General features: G+C 38.9%; 1 protein-coding gene across 6 annotated transcripts in view; it reads right to left on the reverse strand.

Annotated features, from left to right (window-relative positions):
• HPS5 (HPS5 biogenesis of lysosomal organelles complex 2 subunit 2) overlaps positions 1-17118 on the reverse strand; it is a 40425-nt gene that overhangs the window by 8740 nt on the left and 14567 nt on the right. For 5 of the 6 annotated variants that reach the window (XM_036258647.1, XM_036258646.1, XM_036258650.1 and 2 more), the window contains 12 exons: positions 16589-16677; positions 13561-13739; positions 12847-13005; positions 12078-12264; positions 11266-11389; positions 9262-9411; positions 7569-7646; positions 6696-7270; positions 3738-3858; positions 3386-3541; positions 1701-1820; positions 802-915 (listed from right to left, as the gene is read on the reverse strand). In XM_036258647.1, coding sequence (XP_036114540.1) covers positions 802-915; positions 1701-1820; positions 3386-3541; positions 3738-3858; positions 6696-7270; positions 7569-7646; positions 9262-9411; positions 11266-11389; positions 12078-12264; positions 12847-13005; positions 13561-13739; positions 16589-16677 — 2052 coding nt within the window. The remainder of the gene's footprint in view (positions 1-801; positions 916-1700; positions 1821-3385; positions 3542-3737; positions 3859-6695; positions 7271-7568; positions 7647-9261; positions 9412-11265; positions 11390-12077; positions 12265-12846; positions 13006-13560; positions 13740-16588; positions 16678-17118) is intronic. The other variant, XM_036258648.1, reaches the window with a different exon arrangement.

A 17118-nucleotide genomic window follows, 5' to 3' on the forward strand; every position in this document is an offset into this window, starting at 1 on the left:
AAAATGTCCTCGGGTGAGGATTTAAAAAAAAAAGCAATGACAGTTTTTCATGCCCTTATTCTTCTTATTTCTTTCACCTTACCAGCCCTCTTCCTGGCTCCTTTTATTTTATTTTATTTTTTATCCTCACCCGAGGACATTTTTCCATTTTTTGTTCAGGTAGAGTGGGAGGGAGAGAGAGGAACAGAGAGAGAGAGAGAAACATCGATGTGAAAGGAACACATCGAGTGGTTGCCACCCGCACAACCGACCAGGGCCGGGGACAAACTGCAACCGAGGTACGCGCCCCTAGTGGGAACCAAACCCGGGTCTCTCAGGACCGCAGGCCGACGCTCCAACCGCTGAGCCAAACCGGCCAGGGCTCCTGGCTCCTTTTAAATACAAATCCTATCCAGCCTTCAGGGTTTACCTCCCAAGTCTCACCACCTCCCTGAGACCTTCACCTGCAATTCTAGAGCCCATTCTGATCCCTCCCTATTCTGACAACCCTATAGCAATTACAATTCAAATCACAGTCTAGTGCTTAATTAAATACCATTTGCATGCCTGGGGTTAGCAACTAAGCAGAAGGGGAGAAGAGGAGTTAGCAAAGGCCTGTCTCTTCCACACAAAGAAAAAATATGCACAAAATTTAAAAGGAAAAATTTGTATACTTTACTATCACTTAAAACAAAAAGATACTTTCCCGTTGCAAAAAGAATTTGCAAATAATAAAAGTATATCAATTCAGGCCCTGAACTACAAAGTTATTAACTGAAATGATTGTAATTTTAACTTCAGCTTCTCAGAAAATTCTCTTACCCACTAGAACTGCAGATGTCAGTCATTTTCTCTTTGGTTGTAAAATCTGCAGGTAGTTTAATTAGATAAAGAATCAGCTGACTGTAACCCCAGGAAAACAAGTGTGAATGAGGCCTGTGAAAAGAAAAACTCCATAAATTAGATAGGAAATAAATTCTACAAAATGCTTATCAATCATCTAATAGGGAAGAGCAGAGTTTAATTATACTTGTTCCATTATTATTATATCTTTCAAATATTTCTAATTGGCTTTTGATAAACAGTTTTCCTATAACAAGTACCTATTTATTTTTTAAAATTAGACATTTTTAGGTAATCAAAAACAAAAGAAAGAAGCCTATAATTCCATCACTCACAGACAGCCTCTGTCTATCCTTCCAGACCTTCTGTCTAGACATATAGGCTAGGCATTTGGGGGCTTTTAAAGCTTCTCCTGGAGGAAAACACAAGCATCATTTCTGATACATTATAAGTATCAGTGTGTATTATTTATGAATTCTATTTTTTTAATCCTAAATCAGGTTATATCTAGAAATTTCTAGGAAGAAAACACACAGACAAACAAATATGCACAATTTTTTCCCTTCTAACAGGTTTAGTTACTGAAGGCTCTTAATGTGTGTCCATGAAAAAGCTTACGGGGGACAGTTTAATTTACTGAAATCATGTGTAAAATTTTGCACAAATGTGCATTTTTCTGAGAGAAATCATCAGGTTCTATAGGATCTATAACTCAAAAAATGTTCAGAACCACTAGGAAGTACACTCAATCTCATTACTACCATGACTTGGCTCAGTCTCTTCCAGAGCTGTTTCTGAAATAAGCCCAGAATGCTGTATGTGAATAAACCAGTTCCATTTCAAAGGAACACCAGAGCTTAGAAAGAGGACTTCTATACCTGGGGTTTCCTTCATCATCCATAGTGCTTGTGCTTGGGGGAGCATCATGGGACACTGCCAAAAGCAGCCAATCCAATCTTAAAGACTCTGGTTGTAGAAGGGACTCAAGGAAGGATTGCCTAAGAGAAAGTAGGGGAAAAAACACACCAATCTTCAAGCTGAGAAAGGAAACCATAAAATGTGGGGATGTGAAAATGTTACTGAAAGATTAATACAGTGTATGAAATAACTTGAAAATCCTCTGCTACAAAATGTCTAGAAAAACTGGTGAAAATCTAATACCCTTTTAAATGAATAGTTGAGCCCTGGCCAGTTTGGCTCAGCAGTTAGAGCGTTGGACTGTGGTCCAGAGAGACCTGGGTTCAGTTCCCGCTAAGGGCTTGTGCCTCGGTTGCAGTTTGTCCCAGCCCTGGTTGGGTCGTGTGGGTGGCAACCACTCAACGTGTCCCTTTCACATCGATGTTTCTCTCTCTCTCTCCCTCCCTCCCTCACTCCCTCCCTATCTGAACAAAAAATGGACAGATGTCCTCGAGTGAGGATTAAAATAAAAAAAATTAAAAAATGAACAGGTGAACTCCAAGACAATAAGGGAAATACCAAAGTGCCAAAAATAAATAGAGAAATAAAAGCCAAATGTGAATCAATCAGAGGAAGAAGGGTGGAGAGGGAGAGTAGGAGAAGGAGTGCAGAGTGGCAAGAACAGCCAGTCTTAATAACCAGGGGCTATGTGGAGACAGGAAATGAGGCCTCAGTCTAAAAAAGATGCACCCCTGGCCAGTTTGGCTCAGCGGTTAGAGCATTGGCGCTCGGACCAAAGAGGCTCGGGTTTGGTTCCCGCTGAGGGTACGTACTTCGGTTGCAGTTTATCCCTGGCTTGGTTGGGGTCGTGTGGGTGGCAGCCACTCAATGTGTCTCTCTCACATGGATGTTTCTCTCTCTCTCTTCCTCCCCTTCTCCCTTTCGCTCTATCTCAAAATAAATAAAAAATGTCCTCGGGTGAGGATAAAAAATAAATATAAATAGCCCTGGCCAGTTTGGCTCAGCGGTTAGAGCATCGCCTGCAGACCAGAGAGGCCCAGGTTCAGTTCCTGCTAAGGGCACGTACCTCGGGTGCAACTGTCTCTGGCCTCGGTTGGGGTCGTGTGAGTGGCAGCCAGTCGATGTCTCTCTCTCATATCGATGTTTCTCTCTCTCTCTCTTCCTCTCTCTCCCCCTCCTGCTCTATCTGAAGATAAATGCAAAAATGTCCTCAAGTGAGGATTTAAAAATATATAAATAAATAAATAAATAAATAAATAAGACAAAGAGCTGGAACTGAGGTCCACCCACAAAAAGCTGGGCTATCATCAATGAAAATGGTGGCAATAAATCCACTCACTGGCGGAGAACACAAGAAGGCTTATCTGTCTTAGCATGGGCCCTGAGCTGGGGTTTAATTTTACACTGATGATCCAAGAATCCCTAAAAGTGAGAAAAGGAGGAAGGGAAGAGATATATAGTATGTGCACATTTATGATGTGTACTATGAACCCTGAAAGAATGTACACAACTTCCCAAATCCTTCTCTTCCATAGTATATGCCTCAATTCTGTGGCAGTTGATAGTAAAAATGCTACAACTGCTTATACAAGAGAAACAATACCCCATTAGAAGAAGAGTTTGCAAACAATTTTCGCCTTCTCACCGTTGATCTTCAGGCCTTGATTTCACCAGACTGTCTAAATAGGCCAAAAACTCAGCAGGATGATGATGACAAAGTTGCAAGACATCCGAAGGCAAAATAGATGGGTAAAACTTGATTAAGGATCGAAGGGCAGATTCCCCGAACTTCTCATACAATCTACATTTAAAAATAAAACATATTAGTCTCCAACTTCAGTGAGATGATATAACTTGGTCATAGTATCTAAGTATAGTACTTACCAAAAATAAAAATAAATATACTAACAAGAAGCTGACCAACATGCAACTGAGTAAAACTTGAGACTAAGACCAAAAATATGCATATGATTTTTTAGTTCGTATAAACAACTTACTGGGTAGCATAAGCAATCAACAAAGGACTGTCAAAAGGGACCGAGTCATCCACTAGCTTTAATCTTGATGGTAGATCTCCTTCTTCCATTGCCATATATGTAGGATTGGAACTCGCCATTTCTGAAAGATAAAACACACCCTTTTCCTTCATCTCATAGCTGTAAATATTTGATTCATGAACACATTCGTACAACAACTAATATTCATGCACCTATCATGTGCAAGACCTAATGCTTATTAAGCATTGTAGGAGAGACAGACAAGAAGAACAAGATACAACCTCTACTTTTAAGAACATTAAAATCAAATTGGGAGGCAGAGCATATTAAAAGTTTTAAACAAAACAAAGTAACAGATCACCAATATATAAGTCTGTACTATCCTTGAAAAAGGGATATGTGTGCGTGTGTGTGTGTGTATATCTACCATCAATGACAAATTCCTATTTTTTCCTAGAACCAGTGCCCTTTGCCATCGAGAACAAAATACATTACTAAACTTTAATTACATTTAAAATTTTACCAATTTTTTAGAACACCAATTACAGCAAATCTTTCTCTGAAGGAAGACTTGACCTTTGTGAATAGCCAGGTCATTTAAAGCCAAGTATGGTAAATAAAGTGAATGATGATCTAGTTAAAACTACTCGTAGCTAGCGCAGTGGGTGGGCTCAGTGGACTGAGAGGTTCCAGTACAATTCCCAGTCAGGGCACATGCCTGGGTTGTGGCCTCCACCCTAGCAGGGGATATGCAGGAGGCAGCAGATCAATGTTTCTCTCTCACATCGATGTTTCTATCTCTCCCTCTAAAAAAGTCAATAAAAACATATTTATTAAAAAACAAAAACTAGCCCTGGCCGGTTTGGCTCAGCGGTTAGAGCGTCGGCCTGTGGTCCTGAGAGACCCGGGTTTGGTTCCCGCTAAGGGCATGTACGTCGGTTGCAGTTTGTCCCCGGCTCTGGTCAGTCGTGCGGGTGGCAGCCACTCGATGTGTTTCTTTCACATCGATGTTTCTCTCTCTCTCTCTGTTCCTCTCTCTCCCTCCCACTCTACATGAACAAAAAATGGAAAAATGTCCTCGTGTGAGGATAATAATAATAAAAAAAAAAAACTACTCATTGTTAAAAAGCTGTTTTCTAATAATTACAGCATTTTTGTAGGGTGAAGCCTGTTCAACAAATCATTTCTAAAATGCCAACCTTGAATTTCTGATATACCTGTTTTCAAAAAAATTAATTTCTTCCCAGTTTTATTATTTCCTAGTTGACTGTATCAGGCAATAAGTATTTAAGGGAATTTGGGGAGGAGGCCACCACTTAAAGCTTGAAAAGTGAGGGAAAGCTTTATGATTAGGTGGAAGCTAAGCCAAACTTAACCCTAAACTCAAGTAAGCAGTGTATTATCTCAACCTAGCCATCACGCCTGTTCTAATCAGCTCCAATAAGTTAACAACCAATGAGGCTGATAAGAGTCTCTTTTCTGTTATTTTCCTGTTACCCATGTTGGGTATGATCACATAATAGAGACATACATAGCAAATTTCCAGTAAGCAATAATGTCAAACATGTGAACCTATTTGAAGAGAAACAATTTTTCTTATTTCACATAGGAGACAGTCTACCACAACTCAGAAAAACAAATTGAAATCATTTCTTATACTTTTAACTGCTAAATATCAACTTAAGCAGAATCATAACTATACATCCACTTTCTAGAAAACAAAATTATCTTTAAGTCAATTATATAAAAACATTATCTCGACTTGTGACTATTCACTTTTGGTAATGAATGAAAAGTGTGCTTAAAGTCTAAATTAATTACTAGACACATGGCATCTTTTATTAAAGCAGAATGTTGAATTAAGAAAATTCGCGTCTTCAAAAACCTGGGCCTGTGCAGCAGAAAGGGCATGCATGGTCTCTGGGGTATGAGAGCTGGTTTCTATATGGGGATGACAAATAGTATGACCTTCAATCAAGTGTAAAGGAGAGACTGCTGGCTTTCAACCAAAATCTCTGAGGCAGACATACAAGCTTTTCACCCACATCCATTCTCTTCCTTCTGAACACCTGCATGGGTTACATTTCCCAGTCTCCTCTGCAGTTAACTGGGGTCATGTGATAGAATTCCTACCAATGGAATGTGAACAGAAGAGACGAAACCCACTCTACTAGGCCAGGCCTAGAAGAGAGCAGATGCTTTCCCCAAGACATAACAACCCAATCTCAATCACAAACCCAAAGAAGGATGGAACTCAAAGAAACAGAAGGAACTCTGATCTCTAGATTATTATATGGAAGAGAGCTGCCCACTGATCTGAAACATCTATCTTGGATCTGAAACATCTATCTAGTATATGAGCAACAAATAAACTCATGTAATACTGAGTTAGTATTTCTTGAGATATTTATTATAGCAGTTTAGCCTACTTAACTATTATAATCTCTCTGTGCCTGTTTCCTCACCGATTAAATGGAATAACACCATCTCCTCTAAAGACTCAGGTAAAGATAAAATGAAACAATGCCCGTAAAGTGTTTAGCATAATATGTGGCATACAGTAAGTACTCAATAAATGGTAAACATTATTTCAATATTAGTAACTTATGAGGGATTTTCTCATTTCTATATATCTGAATTTATGAAATCTTACTTTAACCCCAACTTCTCCAACATTTGTCATTTTCTAAATATGACTGAAAGAAAAAACTTTCTTATAATACAGATGCAAATTAAAATAATATTTAAAGAACTATTAAAAATTAAATTGAGTGGAAAACAGAATGGAGGTTGACCAGAAGAGAGGTAATTTTCTGCTTAATCCTTATAGTTTAAACCCAAAAATGCCAAGGTGCTCTATACCAATTTCTATCCTTGGTAAGAAAATCTGATTTTTTTAAATTAATTTATTTTTGTTACAAATGCTTCTCCTTTTTCCCCCATCAATCTGATTATTACCTTTCAATCCTTCAATAAAAGTATCCCAAACACAAGGACTGTCAGTGTAACTAAGCTTGACACTCTCCTTTGCTCTCTTCAAGTCCAGGAGAAAAAAGTACTTCTTTAGGAACTGACAAGCCAGAATTTCAGGAGAGCACTGTTGCAAAGTATAATCCACATGTCCACTTGTGCTTTTGATCTCAGAAGTCAGTACATTCAATTCCAAACACAATGTTGTCAACTCAGCCAGGTCCTTTCGAAAACTGTTTGCTATGTTGCATGGGGAATATACTTGAAAAAGGTCATCCATGGGCTCCCTCAGACTATTTACAGATTCGCATGCCTTTTGATCAATAGTTTCTTCACTGCCTAAAGAGCCCTTTTCTTTTTCATTATCTTCATCTAATATTCCAGTTTTTGACTCATCAAACAACAGTACATCCTCATTCGATGTCATGGATGAGTTGCCAGTGGCTGAAATGCCTGAAAAGTCTTTTATGGCAAATGTTTTTTCTAACAGTGAAAGCCACTCCTGTAAAACCATTCTCAGAGACTTCGGTTCAAATAAAACCAGTGGGTCCTGTAGCTTGGTCCTATACAAGACAGACAAGTATGAAATTTGTTTCATGTGTATTTTTTTTAACAAATTATTTCATGCTAAATAAACCAAACAAATACAACATATTTATCTGGAATAAATGTTACTTTTCTACCCTTTAACAATTATCTCAGCAACATAACAACACAGAGAATATTAACTATATACTAATTCTTGAATTTCAATTCCAAATGAGACTACCTCTGCCCTACATTGTCTAAGGACCACACTAGTGATGATCTCAAAAAGTCATTCCTGTTTACTACAAAACTTCCTCCTTCATAAATACTTACAGTGCTTCTGCTGTGGCTATTTTGAGTTCTTGGAATTTATCTTCTTCTGGAGGTTGACTAGATACTTCTTTTACTTCCCTAGAAAAGTGTGAAAAGAGTGAGATGGGGCCCTGGCCAGTGTGGGTCAGTGGTTGAAGAGTTTAATTTCCAGTAAAGGGCACATGCCTGGGTTGTGGGTTTGGTCCCCAGTCAGGGCATGTGCAGAATTAACTGATCAATATATCTTTCTTACATTAATGTCTTGCTCCCCCTCCCCTTCCCCTCCCTTTCACTCTCTCTAAAAAAAAAAATCAATGGAAAAAGTATCCTCAGGTGAGGATTAACAAAAAAAAGAATTAGAGGGATTTATAGCTTCCTTAGACAAATATTTCTAAGTCCTTACTAAGTGGCAGGTATTATACTTAATGTGCATGAGATAAACAGATGAGTATACAAAATGGTCAATGGTCTCAAGATAAGTCAGCTCAAGTCAGCAAGAAAGGCATGCAAACAACCAACTATAATATAAAAAGATAATCGAATGATAAAGAGCAACACAAACAACTGTGCTATGAAAGCACACACCAAAAAGGAATAATTGTTGTGACCAGGCAATCAATGGAAGCTTTCCCGAGGAGGTGGCATTTGTGTTAGAAAAAAATGGAGGAGAAATACTGCAAGTAGAAGAAACAAAGAAAGATAGTGAGGTGTACAACCCAGGATGTGGTTAAAAATGAGCTGGAAAGGTGAGCTAAGGTCAGACTAAGGGCTGCCTTAAATGCCACAGCAATATCTGAACATTTTTCCTATAAATATATGGATTCACTAAGTTACTTTGAGGATAACACACCTTTTATTCCATCTGACTATCTAGACACACAGGGCCTATGCATCTCTCTCTCAATTCCTGAATGAGGGTTGAGCTCGCTTGCCTCTTATGCTCAGATCCCCTGAACTATGTAATAAGGCAGAAACCAGAGACACAAGACACTTCACACTGTGCCAGAACAAGGACTATACCACCAGCATATCATAAGAAGGTACAAGGCAAGACATCAATACCAATGCTCTCATCTTATAGGCCATTGATGATGAGTGACTTATCCAAAGTCACACTTTAGTCAGAAGCAGAACCAGGACAAGGCCTAGATCCTTGGTCATCTTACTCTTAACTTAATACTCCTTCTCTAATATCTCAACAGTTTGAAGAGGTTTGGAGGGGAGAAGGTTGTGCAGGAGACAGATGGAAGAGGTATTAAATTAAAAGTATCTTAACGGCCCTAGCCAGTTTGCTCCATGGTTAGAGCATCGGTTCACAGACCAATGAGTTGTGGGTTCAATTCCAGTCAAGGGCACGTACCTTGGTTGTGGTTTGTCCCTGGCCCTGGTTGGGTTCATGCAGGAGGCAACCAGTTGATGTGTCTCTCTCACATCGATGTTTCTCTTCCCCCACCCCCCATTCTGTCTGAAGATAAATAGAAAAATATTCTCAGGTGAGGATTTAAAAAAAAAGTGTCTTAACAGATTTGCTATGGATAGGTGTAATTTTCCAACACTTAATTTGTGGTATTCACAATTTTTATGAGCTACATAAATAATCAACAATGAGCAGGGTTACATATTTGGCTTCTCCAATAGGTCACAGCCTATGGTTTTCTTCCAACTGGTATATGACTCCTCTAGAATATACACAGATTTATATGCAACATCTTACTCAGTGTCTTCCTCCTTTGGGCATGTGACTGGACTCACATCTTCTTCACATAACTGTTCATCACCCCTGGGTTCTGGTCTCACTTTCAGATCAGGGCTTGTATGAAGGGTGCCAATCTTCTCAGTAGTTTTACGCACAAAGCTAGAAACACTGGAAGTCAAACACCAAAAAAAGTAATATGAAAAAAGATCTCATTACTGACAAAAATGAAAAATTCAGTACCTAGTTATCTATGTTCCTATTAGTGCCACAAAGGCAACTTGGACTTAATAAAAAAGAGAGACTGTGCCCTGGACAGTATGGCTCAGCTGTTAGAGTGCTGGCCCATGAACCAGTGAGTCTCAGGTTTGATTCCTGTCAAGGGCACATACCTTGGTTGCAGTTCATCGCCGGCCCTGGTCAGGGCCGTGTGGGAGGCAACTAGTCGATGTCTGTCTGTCTGTCTGTCTCTCTCTCCCTCTCTCTCCCTTCTCCCTCTCCCTCTCTCTCTTGTTCTCTCCTTCCCTCCCATTCTAACTGAAGATAAATAGAAAAATATTCTCAGGTGAGGATTTTTTTTTTTTTTTTTTTTATCCTCACCCGAGGACATTCTTTTCCATTTTTTGCACAGATAGAGTGGGAGGGAGAGAGAGGAAGAGAGAGAGAGAGAGAGAGAGAGCGAAACATCGACGCGTGAAAGGGACACATCGAGTGGCTGCCACCCGCACGACCAACCAGGGCCGGGGACAAACTGCAACCGAGGTACATGCCCTTAGCGGGAACCGAACCCGGGTCTCTCTGGACCGCAGGCTGATGCTCTAACCGCTGAGCCAAACCGGCCAGGGCTCGGGTGAGGATTTTTTAAAAACTTAAAAAAAAAGAGAGACTGCTTACAGCAACTTCCCTAATCAAGTGCATATTTCACATAAGGTCAACAGAAAATTTACAATATTGCAAGAATTCACTTCGTTTACTAAAATGCTTTAAGTGCTAAAGTAAAGGTCTTCAACTCCAGTTGTGTCTGTGATGTTTCTGTCAACTTCAGCAAAAGAGGCCATGTGACCACCTGCCCCAACCTGGCCAGAGAATTAACAGAATTTCTTCATGAAACTCAGCTGCCAATTAGTCATAGCATATAAATTTTTATATCCAGTAAGACAGATAAGCAGTTAAGTAGCTGTACAAAGTCTTCTCTCTCAAACTTAAATGCCAATCCTGATCCCGTGGAGTAGCTAGAAAGATTTCTGAAGTCTCCAATTCTGAGCCCAAACTGAGAAAGGACCAAGAAATGACTAATGAGCCCTGGCCAGAGTGGCTCAGTTGCCAGGCAACCAAGAAGTTGCCAGTTCGATTCCCAGTCAGAGCACATGCTGGGTTGTGGGCTCCATCTCCAGTAGAGGGTGTGCAGGAGGAAGCTGATCAATGTTTCAAGATCACATCAATGTTTCTCTCTCCCTCTTCCTTCCTCTCCCTCTAAAAAGCAATTTTTAAAAATATTAAAAGAAAAAAAATAGAAATGACTAATGGTAGCTCTGGCCAGATAGTTCAGTTGGTTAGAGCACTGTCCTGATACATCAAGGTTGCGGGTTCAAACTCCGGTCAGGGCACATACAAGAATCAACCAATGAATGCATAGATAAGTGGAACAACAAATCAATGTTTCTCTCTCTTTCTCTCCCTCTCTCTAAAAATCAATAAATAAAATAAAGATAAATGATTAAAGATATATGGAAATTGTTCCTATGAGGGATGAGAAAAAAAGCAGTTTTCAAACTTTTGCTCTCTGTGGGTTAAAAACCCACATCTCTAACAATTCAAATATCCAGCTACTCAAACAAAGAGGAAGCTAAATTCCCCAAGACGGATGTGAGAACTTAACATCTCTATATAACAGGTGATATGAGAAATAACCTAGAGATTTTTTTTCTCATTTAAAATGTCTTTCCATTCTCAGCACTTAAGGACCTAAGGTGACAAAGGAAGTAAAACCAGAATGGGATTAAATGACAAGACTAATTAGTTTACCTTTCTTTCACAGCCTGAAGAGACACAAGAGGAGATGGAGAGCGAAATGGTAATGGAATACTGAAGGGGAGAAAAGTGTCATTCTTATCTGTCTCAAACGTCACTGGAACATGAGAAACATTGTCTGATGAATGAAATCGGGAGGAAAAACAAAAATCTAATCACATGTGAGTTTTTTTAATCTTTAAAGAAGTTCTGAAATAAATAAACCAAAGGAAATGAAAGAGTCAATACCAAAATCACAACTGACCCAGGCACAAATGAGCAGAACACAGGTTTACAAGGTGCATGGGATGGTTAACATATAAAACACTCAGGCAGGTACCTTCATTTTCCTACTAACCCTGAATCCCCATAAGTCAAAAAGGAAGTTTAGAGTCTCTATTAATTTCTTCTCAACAGTTCGGTCACAGGAATGCTCAAACATCAAAAAGTGTAGGCAATGGCCCCAAAACTGTAGTAATTTTTCATTCCTGATGGAAAATAAGTTGGTTAGTCAAAATAAAGTTGTGCCACTCCTTTGGTTAATGACTTCCTTTCTTAACATTTCCAGCACTTTGATGCATGATTAAAATTAGGTACTTTACCAATGTTAGCCTAAATATGAGGGGGTGGGGGGGAGAAACACAACTAAACACAAATCCACTCTTCTACTGATGAGCAGATCAACAGATCTGGATGGAAAGTCTATCAACATAATAAAAATTATTAACACCTTACAGGAAACTCTATGTACAAGATAATCGTAGCAAATAAAAGGGACAGAAATTAAGTGGTTCACATCTGCAACCAATAAAAGACACACTCATCACCTTCATTTCCTTGTGAGCTGCAACACTGATCTGGCTGTTCCTCTTCTTGATGTGAGATGAATTCTTTAAGTCTCTCATCTTCTGAGAGGGTTTGGCTGTGAAGGGAACAAGAGTCTTCATCTGACTGACTGCCTCTTCTACCACTAATGATACGATAAATACCAGAGTCCAAGATGCTGAAACTTTCCTAAAAATGAAAAGAATTCCCAAAATATCAAAGTAAAACTTTCCTTTATAACACAATATAGCTTTTTAAGAGAAAAACCAAGAGTAAAAGCAGCACGTCAATAATAACAATTATGGCTTATGAGGACAAACCGGTGAACAAGTTCCAGGCTCCTGGCAGCTGGTCACTCCCACATGCTAGAGGCATCATGCTACCGTATTTCTCTAGCTTATCTCTATAAAGCCTGCCAGTGTGAATGGGGACTGAAAGAGGCAATCCTGAGCTGCACTGAGACTCAAATTAGCATGAAGAATCTAAAATCACATATTAGGAACAACTTAATTTGTGCTGGAGGCTCTAGGTGCATTTGTGAACAGAATATAATTTAAAAATGACAAAACAAAATGTGGTTCCAAGATAAACCTAAACGAAGTCTTCACAGGACTGCTGAACGGCTGAAAGAAAGCCCTTCTTGACTCTCCCTCCCCTAAAAAATCTATTATATGGAAAGGAAGATAAGTTTGGGGATACCAGCAGTATATACAACCCAAGTTAGGAAATTTTACTGTACAGGAAAACCCCTTTAAAAGTGAGAATACCTACATGTGAAGAAATGGAGCTTCTTCTACTGCTGCAAGCTGAATCCAAAGGTTCAAATTTTAAGATCAATTCTTCCAGTTGAGAAATCAAATCACTGTAGGTTGTAAGGTCCAGCTGAGATTTCAAATGCTCCAATTTATCTACAGTCAAAGATTTTCTTCCCTAATAAAAAAATAAGTAGAAACCCATTAGAATAGCCTACTATTTGTAACTAAATCTACATTCAAATAGCTAATATATAGAACATAAAACCTTAGAAGTGCTTTAAAAGGTTTCACAACCTAGTGAAAGATTTAATGAGAATTAACTTAGAAATTAAAATTTTAATTAGGAGTTACCATATATACAAACATCCCCCTTAAAACAAGGTCTGAAATTCAAATAAATATGTGGGTAAACTTATTTATTTTTTAATGGAAAAGTATACCTTTTTCTTACCCTCCCCCCACCCGTAGATTTATTTGTCATGCTTCCTTTTGAAATTCATTGATGCTTTATTTTGGTCATATAGAAAAGGCTAGTAGCCCTGGCCAGTTTGGCTCAGTGGTTGGAGCGTCAGCCTGTGGACCAGAGAGTCCCAGGTTTGGTTCCTGCTAGGGGCACATACCAAAAAAAAAGAAAAGAAAAGGCTAATTAAGTCAAACAACTTTGTAGCACAATCCTGCAGGTCAGGATGGTTTTACCAACCCAGATAAACATGTAAGCTCTTTGACTCACTCTGCCGGCAATGACAGAATTTTGGAAAAGACAGCAAGTGCGAGCAGCCAGGTTCCATAGGCCTCTCCTTAGCAGGCGTTCCACACAGCGTTCCACAGATAAGAGGGAGAGATGTGAGATTTTCCCATTTAGGTGCAAACAGAACAGCTCATTCTTGCAGACAGCCACATCCTGAATATCTACAAAAACCACAGGAATGAGCACACAGGATGTTAGCCAAATATTCCTTTTCCATTATTGCAAGGGCTGAAATTATTCTAGTAAATTCACTTTTGATATAGGTTTGGCTTGAACTTCATCTTTTTATATTTGCACTTCAATAAAGAAATCACATCTTAGCCCTGGCCAGTTTGGCTCAGCAGTTAGAGCATCAGCCTGCGGTCCAGAGAGACTCAGGTTTGGTTCCCGCTAAGGGCACGTACCTTGGTTGCAGTTTGTCCCCGGCCCTGGTTGGGTCATGCAGGAGGCAGCCACTCGATTATCCCTTTCGTGTCGATGTTTCTCTCTCTCTCTTTCCCTCCCACTCTATCTGAACAAAAAAAATGGAAAAATGTCCTCGGGTGAGGATTAAAAAAAGAAAGAAATCACATCTTAGTATTCTAAAAATAACAAGAATAAAAGATACAGAGAAAGAAACAAATCTCTCTGATCTAAGATCCTATGTTGAAAATGCTATTTTCTGTGAAAAAGAACAGGGACTTTAAAAGAAAGCACTCTACATTAGAGACCAGATTATGACATTTCTGAGAGTTATAATCTAATATCAATGAATGGATTTTAACACAGTATGTAAATCAACAAACAGTTTATGGAAAAACAGATCATCACAAAAGGACTTTAAAAACTAGTTTTGAGCCTGGCTTATGTGGCTCAGTGGTTGAGCATCAACCCATGCACCAGGAGGTCGCTGGTTAGATTCCAGGTCAGGGCACATGCCCAGGTTGTGGGCCGAATCCCCAGTAGAGGGCATGCAGGAGGCGGCCAATCAGGGGATGTTCTTTCTCATTGATGTTTCTATCTCTCTCTCCCTCTCACTTCCTCTCTCTCTTAAATCAATAAAGAACAAAAAATTTTTTTAATAAATAAAAACTAGTTTTGATTATCACTTATATGTGGAATCTAAAAAGACAGGCTCATCGAAACAGTAGAATGGTGCTTTCCAGGGACTGGATTGCAGGGGAATCGGGGGTATGTTGGTCAAAGGATACACATCTGCAGTTAGAAGATGAGTAAGTTCTAAAGCATTAATGCACAGTGTTGTGATTATAGTTATTATATATGTCAAAGTTGCTAACAGACTAGACCTTAAATGTTCTCACAAAAGGTGGTAATCATATTGCAATATATAAATATATCAAACTAACACATTGTATAACCTTAAGCTTATTCACTGTGTATTTCAATTTTTAGAAGTCTAAAAATTGACTAGTTTTCATGGGACACCCACAGAGTACTTAATCCACAGGAAATCAATGGTGATCATATCGGTAAATAATGTTTTCTTTATTTTTATGTTTTTACAAAGCAGAAAATGACCCAAAAGTCAAATATACTCCCTGAGAAGCAATGCTAAAAAAAAACCCTAGATTTCCTCTATTTCTTTTTTTTTTAAATATTTTATTGATTTTTTTTTTTTTAGAGAGGAAGAGAGAGAGATAGAAACATCAACATGAGAGAGAAACATGGATTGGCTGCCTCCTTTATGTCCCACTATGGGGATTGAGCCTACAACTTGGGCACGTGCTCTGACTGGGAATCAAACTGGGACCTCTCAGACCATGGGACGATGCTCAATTCACGGAGCCATACTGGCCTGGGCTCTATTTCTGATTTTAACCAAAAGAACAGAGAATGATTTTCTGTCTCAGCCATATGGCTATTCTTCCCATAAGGACTTTTTAAACCCCAACTATTGAGACACAAAACAGAAATTAAGCCCTGGCCCATGTGGTTCCATTGGCTGAGTGTCATCCTGTGCACTGCAAGATAGCTGGTTCAATTCCCAGTCAGGGAACATACCCAGGTTGTGTGTTTAATCTTGGTCAGGGGGTGTGTGGGAGGCAACCAACAGATGTTTCACTTTCACATCACTTTCCCATTCTCTCTCTCCTCCTCTCCCTTTCTCTCTCTCTGTAAAAAAAAAAAATCAATGAAAATATATTTAAAAAGAAAAAAACAAAACAAAAAAAAGGATTAAAGCAAGATTTCTAATAGGAGTAAAGATTCAGGAAAAGTGGAGTGGGAAAAACCCATTCAATCCTTAACAGTGGTTACTAATATTTAAGATGAAATAAAAGCTATATTTAGAAGTTTAAAAGGCACAAGCCCAGTGTGGCTCAGTGGATAGAGCATCATCCCATGGACTGAGAGGTCTCAATTTGATTTCTGGTCAGGGCACAAACCCAGGTTGCCGGCTCGATCCCCAGTGCGGGGCATGCAGGACACAGCAGATCAATGTTTCTCTTTCACATAGATTTTTCTATCTCTCTCCCGCTTCCTCTCTAAAAAAATCAATTGAAACATATTTTTGAGCCCTGGCTGGTTTGGCTCAGCGGTTAGAGTGTCGGCCTGCAGTCCAGAGAGACCCAGGTTTGGTTCCCGCTAAGGGCACGTACCTCAGTTGCAGTTAGTCCCCGGCCCTGGTTGGGTCGTGCGGATGGCAACCACTAGATGTGTCCCTTTCATGTCAATGTTTCTCTCTCTCTCTCCCTCCCACTCTATCTGAACAAAATATTGAAAAAATGTCCTCAGGTGAGGATAAAAAAAAGTAAAAATGAAATAAATAAAACATATTTTTGAAAAATCTTTAAAAGTTTAAAAGGCAAGAAAAACTAAATAACTGAACACAAATTTACAAATGTATGCTTGTGAACTACCGTTCAATGGGAAACATCTATGATGTTAATGTTTAAAAGAAACGTTACCTGTTTCTATTTGTCTACACCTTACACTACAAGAGAATCCTCCTATAATCAATCTTCCACAAGAACAAGATTATAAATTACATAAGAATGAAAAATATAATTACCTTTGACTTCACTCCAAAGAAGAACTTGAACATTCTGAGGAATGAAAATATAAATTCCTCTTTCTGTCCAAGTCAACACACAATGCTCACTGCAAGAAAAGGAGTCAAGAGAATTCTAGTTTGCTCAGAAACAGAAGTTTATGATATATTTCCCTGAATTCAGACCCTCACATTAGCTATCAAAGTGAAATCAGCCTGTACAAAGAAAATATAACAGTCAGTCAGTCAATCTAGTCCTAAAATCTCTTTTCTGTCTATAACATACCGCTAAAAAAAAGTTATGATGCCAAACTGGGGGAAAAAATACATTATATACTCAAAATATCTTCTAGAAAAATAAAAGGCTGGCATCTTTCCTGATGTTTGTTAAAGCTGCTAAACTTTCCATGTGGTATGACAGGGGTACATTTAAAACAAAGACTAAACATAACTTTACCACCAATCACTGCTCTAATGAGCCACTTTTAGGGATGGTGCTACTTTAACATCCTTAGTTGTGTGTGAGCAAGAAAAGGAGCTTTATTAAAGAC

Source organism: Molossus molossus, unplaced genomic scaffold (assembly GCF_014108415.1).
Source record: "Molossus molossus isolate mMolMol1 unplaced genomic scaffold, mMolMol1.p scaffold_m16_p_13, whole genome shotgun sequence".
NCBI lineage: Eukaryota > Metazoa > Chordata > Mammalia > Chiroptera > Molossidae > Molossus > Molossus molossus.